The sequence below is a fragment of the Balaenoptera borealis genome (assembly GCF_965194805.1).
Source record: "Balaenoptera borealis genome assembly, chromosome: 14".
Taxonomy (NCBI): Eukaryota; Metazoa; Chordata; class Mammalia; order Artiodactyla; family Balaenopteridae; genus Balaenoptera; species Balaenoptera borealis.
In genome coordinates, this window is record NC_138875.1 from 86,532,735 (window position 1) to 86,544,969 (window position 12,235).

At 58.5% G+C, this 12,235-nt stretch overlaps 1 protein-coding gene across 3 annotated transcripts in view; it reads left to right on the forward strand.

Annotated features, from left to right (window-relative positions):
• Positions 1-12,235, forward strand: part of BRI3BP (BRI3 binding protein) — a 108,959-nt gene that overhangs the window by 85,569 nt on the left and 11,155 nt on the right. For all 3 annotated transcript variants that reach the window (XM_082353234.1, XM_082353233.1, XM_082353232.1), the window contains exons 12-17: positions 281-361; positions 4,775-4,899; positions 9,117-9,181; positions 9,317-9,439; positions 11,298-11,411; positions 12,082-12,207. In XM_082353234.1, the coding sequence (XP_082209360.1) occupies positions 281-361; positions 4,775-4,899; positions 9,117-9,181; positions 9,317-9,439; positions 11,298-11,411; positions 12,082-12,207 (634 nt within the window). The remainder of the gene's footprint in view (positions 1-280; positions 362-4,774; positions 4,900-9,116; positions 9,182-9,316; positions 9,440-11,297; positions 11,412-12,081; positions 12,208-12,235) is intronic.

The window sequence follows — 12,235 nt, forward strand, 5'->3', positions numbered from 1 at the left end:
CTCTGCCTGAGGTTGGTGGGTCTCCTGTGCCCCTGATCACCTGGCGCCCAGAGCCTGCAGGCCGGCAGGACCGGATGAGGCTTTCCTCTAGTGTCCCCGGCGAGTCTCGGGTCAGGTGGCAGAGGGACGGGAGCACTGCTCGTCACGGCGAGGACGCTCAGAGCCCTGCCTCTTCCCTGGCCTCTCCTGCCCCAGCGCCGAGCGTCCGGGCTGCGCGCGCGCCTCTGCGCCCTCGGAGGAAGCAGCCCGGTTCACACGGCATTCCCCCGCTTCTCCCCAGGGAACCCTCATCCAGCACCTGAAGGAACACGTTCTTCACGGCAACATGACCAGCAGTGACATCATCCTGTATTACACCACGGTGAGTGCGGGTGCTGTGCTGAGATGGGTGCCCTCCCCCTCCTCCGCGCCCCTCCCAGGACGGGCTTTGGTTCATTCAGGTAGGGAGGCCTTCATCTTTACTCTTCTTTTTGCCTCTCCACCTTTGCACATGTCAGTAGCCAGAAGCGCAGCTCGAGCCGCAGGCAGTGTGCACCAGACCCTGGGCAGTGTGCGCCAGACCCCGGGCCGCGTGCGCCAGACCCCGGGCAGCGTGCGCCAGACCCCGGGCTGCGTGCGCCAGACCCCGGGCTGCGTGCGCCAGACCCCGGGCCGCGTGCGCCAGACCCCGGGCAGCGTGAGCCAGACCCCGGGCTGCGTGCACGAGCAGCCCCTTCTGCGGGACCCTTCGCTCTTGCTCTCTTTACCTCCCTCCCAGCGGCTGCCCACTTGAGTCTCAGCACGGAGGTCGAGCGCCAGCTTGGCCCGTCCCCCTGTGTTGACCTCGGTTGCCGCAGGGAGCCCTGGAGCCCTGGAGCCCTGGAGCCCTGGGGAAATCTAGAGGAACCAAGGAGACTGTTAATTCAGTCTCTTGAGCCTGTAGAGGCGGGGATGAGTGTCACCTGACGGAAATCTGCGGCTCAACCAGGGGGACAGGAACTTATCAGAGATGCCACGAGGACGGTCAGTTCTTGGTCATGTGCAATAGTAAAGGGGCTCTGACCAGTTGAGGCGGAAAAGGAATTTACTGGAAGGCCGTGGGGCGGCGTGCTGAGAGGCAGAATAATGGCCCCAAAGGTGCCATGTCCTCACTCCCGGAGCCTGTGCGTGTCACCTGATGCGGCAAAGGGGCTCTGCAGATGTGATTCGGCTGCGGCGGCTCCGGAGCCCGGGAGAGTGTCCTGCGTTATCCGGGGCCCAGGGTGATCACCAGGGTCCTTACACGAGGGAGGCAGGAGCGGTGGAGCCAGAGGGGGAGGACGACAGAGCAGAGGCCGGAGCGCGGTGGGACCATGAGCCAAGGAACGCGGGGGCCCCGTGAAGCTGGAAAAGGCAAAGAAAGACCCTCCCCTGGAGCCTCCAGAAGGAACTCCCAGCCCCGCTGACACCTGATTTTGGACACCTGACCCTCAGAACTCTCAGACAGTACATTTCGGCCCCTGGGGTTGTGGCCGTTGTTCACAGCAGCGAGAGGAAGGGCGTGCAGGGCGGCTCGAGCAGTTACTTCCACGGCTGGGGATCCAGGCGCGAGACCAGGCGGGGCCTGCGGGCGGCTGCGCGGCCAGACGAGAGCCGAGAGCCGCAGCTGTACTGCAGCGCCGGCGGGAGGCCCGCTCTCCTGCCCCCAGGACGGAGGTGGCCCTGCTTCCAGCCCTTCACGTGGTTTAGCGTGGAGCGGGCGTCATCAAACCAAAGCTTGAGCTCAAGGCGCTGGGGGTGTTCCTGACCCTGCTGAACCCTGGAAGGTGAAAGGTTAACAAGCGGAAGGAAGTGCTGTTTATCCCAAGGGAAGAAAACTCAAAATCAGCTTTTTCCAAGACCGCAAATATCAAGAGGCTCCAGAGTGATTTAGCTCCCTTTCCTGGATGACAATTGTGTTCTGAGTTTTCAAGGAAGCAGAATGCTGAGGCATCGTCCTAACCTGGGAGGTCGAGGCCCAGGCCCTGCTGCTTGCCTGGTGCCAGAGCCCCAGGACCCGACGCGGACACGGGAGGGAGCGCTGACGTGCGACCAGGGGCAGGTCGCCCCGTCGCCCCGTCTCCCCCTGTGCCCAGCCGTAAATCCAGGGCTTTGGGCCAAATGATTTGGGTTTCTTTCAGCTGCAGGCTTTCCTTCCATCCCCCTCCCCCATCGTGGAACGGTGAGTGGTGCTGGGCCCCCGCCAGCCTCCGGCCCTTTCACACAGGAAGCCCAGCCCTGGGGCGTTAATGGAGCAGCGTTTTGAATTGCAGAACCCCACCCCCGGGGCAGCTACAGCTCCGCTGATGTCCAACTCAGCTGCCTCCCTGGGACACGGTGATTCCAAAACACAGGGTTTTTTTTGTTTTTTTAAAAAATTTTTTTATTTATTTATTTTTGATTTATGGCTGTGTTGGGTCTTCGTTTCTGTGCGAGGGCTTTCTCTAGTTGTGGCAAGTGGGGGCCGCTCTTCATCGCGGTGCGCGGGCCTCTCATTATCGTGGCCTCTCCTGTTGCGGAGCACAGGCTCCAGACGCGCAGGCTCAGTAATTGTGGCTCACGGGCCTAGATGCTCCGCGGCATGTGGGATCTTCCCAGACCAGGGCTCGAACCCGTGTCCCCTGCATTGGCAGGCAGATCCTCAACCACTGCGCCACCAGGGAAGCCCAAAACACAGGGTTTTGCACCGAGGGGACAATGGAAGGACTCGAGGATCCAGAGCGATTCTCTCAAAGGCAGTTCACTTTTCTGGGAAGCATCCTGCCCACGAAGGACGGGGCTGTTGCGTTTTTCGGTGGAGGACGCCAGGCGCCAGCAGCAGCCTCGGGTGCCCCCAGCCGGCCCCAGCCAGGCCTGTGCTGTCGCTTACTGACTCACTTTAACAGCTGGACCGTGAGGTGGCCAGGAAGCAGTGCTGCCTATTACAGTAATTACTCGGGAACTCCCCGGTGGCCCAGTGGTTAGGGCTCCACACCTTCACTGCCCAGGGCCCGGGTTCAATCCCTGGTTGGGGAACTAAGATCCCGCAAGCCGTGCTGTGAGGCCAAAAAAACAAGAAAAGTAAAAAAGATTCCTTATTAGAAGAAACTCAACTTAGGATGTTAAAACCCTTAAAAAACACAACTCAACTAAATGGAGGTTTTCGTGTGACCCCTGGTTCCCTTTGCCGTTTCCATGGTGCCAAAGGGGGAGCATAGGTTGGTCACCGCGCTCTTACCCACGTCACTCACACTGTTGTGACCTGTCTGGGGATTCTTAACTGCCACTTGGGTGCCACCTCACGTGGCCGCCTGGTCCCCGGTGGCGGGATTCTGACCTGGGGACACCGGGTGACCCGGGACACTGGGCCGCATCTGCTCCAGGCTCGTGGGTGGGCATCCTGCTGCCCTCTTACGGGGTGGAATTGGGTTGTTCTGCCCTCTGGACAGAGATTCCTGCTCCCTTGTTCCGTCGCTATATTGCTTTAGGCCGGAATCGCCTACAAATTCTCCCAGCGTGGATGGGGGTGCCATTGTCAGTGGGGCTATGAGCACTCTTTGGCTGTGAAATTTTTTTTTTTTTAATGAAATAATGCCACTTTAATCTAAAATAAAGTAAAACCAAAGTCAAACAAGCATAAAGTTATCTTAAGTTTACAAAAAAACAAAAAAGTATGTAATTTTTAAAAACAAATACCTACTGGAGGGATATAGAAACTGAGGAAGGATTCAGTATGTAATAAGAGCAAAAGGATAAACACACCAAGTAAAACAGAATGTGAAATTTTTTTTAATTAAAAAAAAAAAATGCTCTACTTGCACGTGGTAAGCATTTCATGCAGCACATGGGAACTTGGTGAGAGGTTGGCGTCTTCCAGGGCCCAGACATCCGCCCCGCTCACTCCCCGGCCCCTCGGGCCCTTTTGCAGGCCCAGGGGTGGGGCTGGGGGTTCTGTATACGAATGGGGCGCTGCACACCCTCTGCCGGGCTGGCTCTGCCACTTTACGGTCTGTCTTCGAGACTGATCCGCACCAAGCCAGGCCTCGTTCTTTTTGACGGCTGCACAGTGGCCGACTCCTGAGTGCCTGCTGGGTGCCAGGCGCCGTTTCCCACGTCCGACCTGGGTTGCCTGCTCCAGCGCCCAGGGTTCCCTGCATGTGTGCACCATGTGACCACGCAGCGGGCATCTCTGTTGCCTTCGGTCCCTTGTTGTCACCAGTGAGGCTGCAGGAAACATTCTCCAACATGTCTTAGTGCACACGTGTGCGTTGATCCCTGCCATAAACTCTTTTAATTTTTATTTTGATTTTGGCTTCATTGGGCCTTTGTTGCTGTGCGTGGGCTTTCTCTAGTTGCGGCGAGCGGGGGCTACTCTTTGCTACGATGCGTGGGCTTCTCATTGCGGTGGCTTCTCTTGTTGCGAAGCACGGGCTCTAGGCGCGCGGGCTTCAGTAGTTGTGGCATGCGGGCTCAGTAGTTGTGGCACGCGGGCTCAGTAGTTGTGACGCACGGGCTTAGTTGCTCCGTGGCACGTGGGATCTTCCCAGACCAGAGATTGAACCCGTGTCCCCTGCATTGGCAGGCGGATTCTTAACCTCTGCGCCACCAGGGAAGTCCCTTGCCGTAAACTGTTGACGGGGAATTGCTGGGGCAGAGCGTTGTGCATTTGGGCCGGGCAGTTCTCGGCTCCTTTGGCGAGCATCGGGTGGTTTTCTAGGGATGTGAGAGGCTGCGTGACGGGGCCGAGGGGAGCCGGCCCGGCGCTGGGTTGACACATGTTCCCTTCTGTCCGCTCCAGGTCGGCTGGATGATGTGGAACTGGATGGTGTCTGCTCTCGCCACGGGGGCGACCGTGGTCCTCTACGACGGCTCCCCACTGGTGCCCACCCCCAGTGTGCTCTGGGACCTGGTCGACAGGATCGGGTAGGTACCCTGGATGCTCAGACACAGGGCGGCCGCTCTCAGGATCTGGGTGCCGTCTCTGGAATGCTTTGCCACCCTCCATGTCCCCCTCTTGGCGGGGGTGGCTGTGTGAGGGTGTGGAGGTGCCAGGAGTAGGTGAAGCTGTCAAGGAGGGTGGGAAGGGGTGGGCGCCCCTGACAGGGACTGACCGCAGATATCTGTGTAGTGAGGAGGGGGCTGCCCCACCCCCCAGGGCCCAGGGGTGAGCTCTGAAACCTCGGGCACCGGGAGAAGGAACGTGGTCTTTTTTTTGTAACTCTGGATTCTAAGAACTTGCAGAGCAGCGGCCCAGAAGAGAGGCAGACGGAGGGCTGATGAGAGCATTGTTTCACACGGGGCCCATGGCCGCAAGGGTGACAGAGAATGACCCAGGCTGAACGCACATACCTGTTCGGGGGACGGTGTGGAGATGCTCATCCAGGGGAGGGCAGGTCTGTCTCGGGGGCGTTCCCGGCGTCTGGCCTTCCCACCCGCCTTTCTGCGAGCCCTCAGGGCTGGCCGGCGCCTCGAGGGTCTCCCCAGACTCAGCAGCGCGCTTCCAGACGCCCTGCTGCCGGAGCTGCAGAAGGGCGTCCCCGCCTCCCCGCAGTCCTGTTAATAGGGCGACAAGCGGGCATCCTGTTGACAGAGGCAGCGGCCAGCTAAGGGGCGGTGTCGGGGGAAGGGTGAAGTGGCCCCGTTTCTCCCCCAGCCCCCTCCTCGTCGTCATTGCCAGAAACTGTCAGAAGACCCTGTTCCATTGGCACTTTCTTTGCTGATGAATCAATCATAGCCAGCTGATGCATTCTCGCCACTGCGGCTGGTGGTCACCATTGGCCTAATGATCGTGTTTCCAGGAACGAGAACACGGAAGCTGGCAGAGCTCCTGTGGCCCAGAAGTCAGCCACGCTCTGAAATGTTCTAATTACTTTACCTTTGAGTCCATTTACTTTGGGGAAATAGAAGGAACCACTAATGTTCTTAAATCCTTGGGCATTAATATTTTAAGTATAACTTTGGTCTGGGTGATATTTAAATCCTGACATTTGGCTCACAATATTAGCGAGGAAATTTATTTCCTAATGAGCTTGTTGCCAGTGAAAGGTTAATCAAATCCCTGGGAAGATCTTTGCCCTGAATACCTGTAAGCAGGGCTCAGGAGGAGACACTTTGGACGTGTATGCCTGTGCTACAGGAAGAGGGATGGAGAGAGAAAGGTGTATCCCTGGGGCTTAGAGCTAATGAAGTTGAAGGATGGAGGGCCCAGGGAGACCTAACTTTGAGTGTGTATACGTGCACAAGTGTGAGTATGCACCTGAGTGTGAACGTGTGTGTGTATGTGCATGTGCACAGGTGCACGAGAGTGTGAGCACGCATGTCTGTGAATGTGTGCAGGTGTGCGTGTGTGCACGTGTGTATATGCATGTGCACATACACATATGTGCACAGGAAAGTGGGTGTGTGAGAGTATGTTCACACGTGGGTGTGAGAGCACCCGTGCCTGTGGACGAGTGTGTGTGTGCATGCATGTGATTGTGTGCAGGTGCGTGTGCAAGCGTGCATGTGAGTGCGTTCGCAGCCCTGAGGTCTGGGTCTGTGTAGAACGCACGTGCTGGGCCTCTGCCTTACATCCCGGTTTGGCCTGTGCCCCGGACGCCAGCTGAGCCGTGGCCTTGGCCGTCCTCAGGGCCCCTCTGGCCTGGCCCTTCACCCGGCTGGGAAGGCTCATCTGCTGAGGTCAGCGAGGCAGGGGCCACTCTGTGGCCTGTGAGGGGCGCCCGAAGGACAGCACGGCGCTCCGGCCGCCCACGCGGGTGACAGGAGAGGGGGCAGGTCAGACGGGGCGGATGCCTTCATTCCAGCTCTGCCACCTCCCGACGCTGAAGCAACACCAAATCAAACGTGCTTTCACCTAAAATCCTGTGGGTTTGTGGCAGGAGGAACGACTCTTCAGCACTGGCAGGGCGGGCAGGGTCCTCGCAGTGCTATTTAAGGGCCTCTGATGTTTAAAATAACGTTGATGCACTTAGGGATGAAATCTTCGTTGATCGTCATCGTTCAGCCCACAGGCTTACTAACACGTTTCATAACTGAGCAGTTGTTTTGCAGACGTGAACGAGGTTAAAGGACGGATTGTCCTCTTTGTTTGGGGTGTGTTGCTGGGCTCTGCAGGTCTAGGCCGGGGAACATTCTGGCTGGGGTCAGGGCAGAACTCTGGCGTCTTTGTCCAGGTTTGCAACTGGGCAGGCAGTTCACGTTTAGGACTGCGGGACGCGTGTTCCGGGCTAGGGGAGCGGCGAGTGCCGAGGCCCCAAGGAGACCGAGGTGGGGGCGGTGAGGGGGCTGGGAGGAGGCCCTCGGGATGCGTGTTCCAGGCTAGGGGAGCGGCGAGTGCCGAGGCCCCAAGGAGACCGAGGTGGGGGTGGTGCGGGGGCTGGGAGGAGGCCCTCGCGGCCGGATGTGGGCAGTGGATTCGGGCGGTGGGGCCGGATGAGGGGGGAGGGCAGGGTCCCCCGGGGATTTCGGGGCTGTGCCGCAGGGCGGGTGTCTTCCGCATGACGTGGCACCCCGTTGGCGCGTTGAACTCGGGGGCGCTCCACGATCCCCCCGCGAACTGTGGGGTCGCGGGCAGACGGGAGACCGGGGCTCAGGCTGGCGGAGCCTTGGAGGGGCTGCGGCTGCACGCGGCTCCTCGCGGGGCTCCGGGCTGGGGCGAGCGGGGGGGCTGCCTCGTTCTTCGTGGGGTGCCTCCCAGCATCACTCGCGAGAAAGACACGGCGCCGAGCACACAGGCGAGGGCGCCCGCGCTTCATGAACTCTGTGCTTTTTAAACCGCCTTACACAAGCCCTGGAGACAGATGGGGAGGCCTGGCCCTTTCTTCACACAAGCAGGCCTGGGGCCCAGCCCCGGGGACGCGGTGGCAGTCTTTACACACCGCTGAGGGCACGGTTTGCAGACAGACACCTGCGACTTGGGGAGGGGGGGGCGGATGGGGGATGAGCAGAAATCGGCGTGCTGCTCCGTGTGGTTGGTGGCTGGAGATCTCTGTTCCTGTGGCTGAGGCTGTCACTGCTGTCCGTCAGCGTGTGATGGGTCCCTGGTCTCCTGCTGAAATACGGGTGACGCCTTAATTCTCAGAGGTGATCTGGAATTAGCTAATCAGACTACCCGAGTTCATGAAATAAGTGAGGAGGGGGTGGGGATTGTGTACGTTTCCTGATCCCCACGACCTCCCAGCTCCCAAAACAGCCTTCACCGGGACACAGCGACCCAGGAGGCGTCTGCGGTTTTAGTGGTGGCAGGGTGTCCCGGTGAAGTGACGAGAAGAAGGGGAAAGGAGGCACGAAGGACAGTAGTTTTGAGCCGTGGATCCCGCCCCTCGCAGCCCAGCGGCCCCGGTTCTGTGTCTGTGCCTCTGAGCCCTGTCAAGCGCCAGACAGCACGTGGCTGTCTCCCTGGAATGGATCTCGCCAGCCAGGCGCGAAGGGATGGGTTTTGCCGCCCAGAGGGGCGAGGAGGGGCCTGGATTTCATGGCCTCCTTCAGCCCGCAGGAGAAAACAGCCATTAGTTAGGAAGGTAGAGCTTTCGTGGAAGGAAACAGAACATGAAGCAACGCTCTCCCCTTGAAAACACAGTGATTTATACTCAGCATAACGTGTTGTTCTCAGTGCAAACTCGGGGATAAAGGACTAGATTCTAAATGTTCAAAAAGAGAAGAAGAGCGGTTTTCTAAGTTTCATAAAAATGTGAGCTTATTTAAGAAAGGGGGATGGGTCAGGAATTCCAAGCATGGCACCTGTCCTAACAAAAGCTCCCACGGCCCTCTCCACTTCCCTGGAAGACGATCGCGAGCGCTCAGAATTTGAGGGGTCTTGATTCTGTGGCCTCCTTTGGTCCCCCCGAGAGAAAACATCCTGCAGTTGGCAAGATGGTGGGTTTATGTGCAGACAGTTGTTTTAAGTAGAGCTGAAGGTTAAAGCGAGCCCGGTGCTCTGCAGACGTGTCCGGTGCTGGCCTCAGAGTAACGCAGGTGTTGTAACTGGCTTCCAACTACATATTAAGCATTAATTCAACCCAGAAAAATGACGTGTCTTGGATTTTGCAACCTTGTCCGAAATGGGTCACTAATTTGAGAAAGCTTTGGTGCCTGGAACATGCAAGAGCCTTGACAAGTTCCTGGTGTCCTCTTAACTTCAGCATCACCATCCTTGGAACGGGTGCGAAGTGGCTGTCAGTGCTGGAAGAGAAAGACGTGAAGCCAGGTAAGCGTGCCTCCCAGGGCGTCTGTTCCCTGTCTCGCCAGCCGCGGAAGTCAGATCCACCCTGTTACCTGGTTCCTGCAAGCCAGACAGAGGGTGTCGGGTTTGGCTCTAATCTCTCAGTGATTCTGGCTCTAGTGGAAACTCACAGCCTCCAGACGCTGCACACGATCCTGTCCACCGGTTCCCCGCTGAAAGCCCAGAGCTACGACTACGTCTACAGGTGCATCAAGAGCAGCGTCCTCCTGGGCTCCATCTCAGGTACGGCCCCCGCCATGTGCCTGCGCCGTGGAGAAGGTTCTGGAAGAACCGGAGGACTCGGGGACCAGGCTTGGCCACTAAGCGTGCTTCCCCTGTGACCCAGCAAGCCCCCCGGCTTGAATTTATCTGCGTGAACGGTCAGCAGGGAGGGCATGCACGTTTGCGTGGTCAGTGTTCCTTATTCTCGGTAGTTATGTTCTAGGGAGAGGCTGCAACACTGAGTCAGCCGTTCCTGAACCTTCGCCGGGGGTGGAGAGTATACGTACACACCGCACACTGATCGTAACCTTAGATCCTAAACAACTCGTCCTGGTGCATTCTATTTTCTTTACAAAAGAGGAAACAAGGTTCGCACGTGCCAAGTGACTGGCCTCAGGCCACCCACTAGCTGGGGACAGAGTGGGATTCAAACCCGGTCCTGCCGCCTCAGAGTCGAGCTCCCCTCCTGTCCAGCGCATCCCCTGGTCCTCCCCGGAGCCCGCCTGGTGGGCAGGGGTGCTGCGGTCGGATGGGCGCGGGGCTGTCTGCCGGGCCGGCCCAGCCCATCTCGGAGCAGCCGTGTCTGTTAGGCTCTCGGCCTGTCCCTGCCGCTGTCCCGAGCGCCCCAGCGCCAATCCGGAAGCAGCGGAAGCGGCACTCCTGCTCCCAGCGCTGTGCTTCCCTGGGGCGCGAGGCTGCCCCGAGGTTGCCGGTCACGGCCGTGAACGCGATTCTCCCGTCTTCATGGGACGCGCCGGCCGGTACCTCGAGGTGTCTGGAGGAGGGAGGCAGGTCAGCACGCTTCGATTCTGCCCGGAATTAATCCTGCCCGTTGTTGAAGCGTCGAAACATTTTATGTGGGTTTCGATCGCCCTGCCCCACCCCATTCATATACGCAGAGCGTGATCGGGGAGAAGACACTTCTTAAACCACAAGGCTGCCTTTTTAGGTGTACAAACAGGTGTAAAGGGGAGCACGAACACCAGTGTCCGGATCGCCGAGTCTAGGAAGGGACCACGTCGGGGCTCCGTGTATGCCCCCTGCCCACGGCCTCCCCCCTTTTCCTCCCTGGGCTGCTGTCTCCAACCGCTGTGCGCTCCGGCGGGCCCCGTGCGTGTCCCTGCGCCCACAGAGCACCCCGCACGCGGGCACGTGCGAGGGGGCAGTTGTCACCGGCTGGGCCCAGGTCCAGGCGTTAATGCCACTCCCTCTTGATGGCACCCGGGGTCCGACTCTCTTTTGAGCCCCTCCCTGAAACGGAGCGTTTCGCATCCGGCACGTTCTCTCTTGCGGGAGGCTCGCACTCCAGGGCCCACAGGGTTTCTGCTTGTCTGATGATTAAGTGAACATAAACCACGGCAAAGAGACTCTGCACGTGACCCATCTGCCGCGGCAGTTCCTGCAGACAGGTCTGATGGGGCGAAGCTTCCACTTTCGTGAACCTGAGTCTAGGATTTCCGTGCAAGCACAGGAGGTCATTTATTTGGTTTCTCCTTCAGCACGTAACCCTGGTCAAAACAATAAATCACCCGGACACGGGAGGTTCAGTCCAGTTTCTAAGTCACCTCCCCGCTCCCTCCCTGAAGAGAAGCTCAGCTCTCTGGGAATTTTTCAGTATTTATCTGGAGAAAGAGTAGTAGATATTTGTTCTCTGGGGTCTTTCTCCTTTATTGTTCATTAATAAAAAACATGGGCAGTTTATCTCAGCCTTCTGAAATTTTTTTTTTTTTTTTTTGGCCGTGCTGCATGGCTTGTGGGATCCTAGTTCCCCAACCAGGGATTGAACCCAGGCCCTCGGCAGTGAAAGCCCGGATCCCTAACCACTGGACCGCCGGGGAAGTCCCGGTCATCCGAATCTTAAATCTCCTTTTTTTTGCAGGTGGCACTGACATCATGTCTTGCTTCATGGGCCAGAATCCTTCCATTCCTGTGTACAGAGGGGAGATTCAGGCCCGGAACCTGGGCATGGCCGTGGAGGTGTGGAACGAGGAAGGTGACGGCCCCCAACCCTTTCTCTCTCTGTGATGAGGTGTGAGTGGTAACTTGGATACGCTTGGATGTGTAACTTTGCTTGGGGCCAGTTCTCTAAAACCACTGCCGCGCCGCTCGCAGACTGCCGGCCCCCAGGCCTGGCTGAACACCCGCTGGGCTCCCCGGCCTCCTTCAGCCCCTCCGGCTGAGGAGTAGGTGTTGGCCTGCAGCACAGACGGAGGGCCACGTGCTTGGAACGCCAGGCAGGCATCCAAACTTTGGGGGCGCTGCTGAGGCCACCCCACTGCCTCAGCAGCCTCGTGCCCTGACCCCGACGAGGACCCAGAGCAAGATGCAGGACCCGAGGGGCAGCGCGATACCATTTGTGCAACGTTTAGAAACACGCAAAATGATGTGTTATTCAGGTGCATGTAGATGTGGTAAAATTATTAATCCACAGAAGGGCACACAGTACAGGATTGAAGTCGAGCGAGATCGGGGGAGTGTGGTGGGGCGGTTAGCGTGGCTTTCAGTGACGCCGGGGTGACAGGCATGTGGGTGGGGCCGGCCGCATAGCTTGGATGTGTCTGAAATACTCTGCGATAGCTCATAGCTTAAAGAAGGAGAGAAAGAGAGCCGGGGTGTTTGGCTGTGGCGTGTGCTCAGTGTATCTTTCCTTCCTCCCCGGCCAGGCAAGGCAGTCTGGGGGGAGAGCGGTGAGCTGGTGTGTACCAAGCCGCTCCCCTGCCAGCCCACGCACTTTTGGAACGACGAGAACGGCAGCAAGTACCGGAAGGCGTATTTCTCCAAATTCCCAGGTGGGTTGGGATGCAGGTGGAGCTGCCC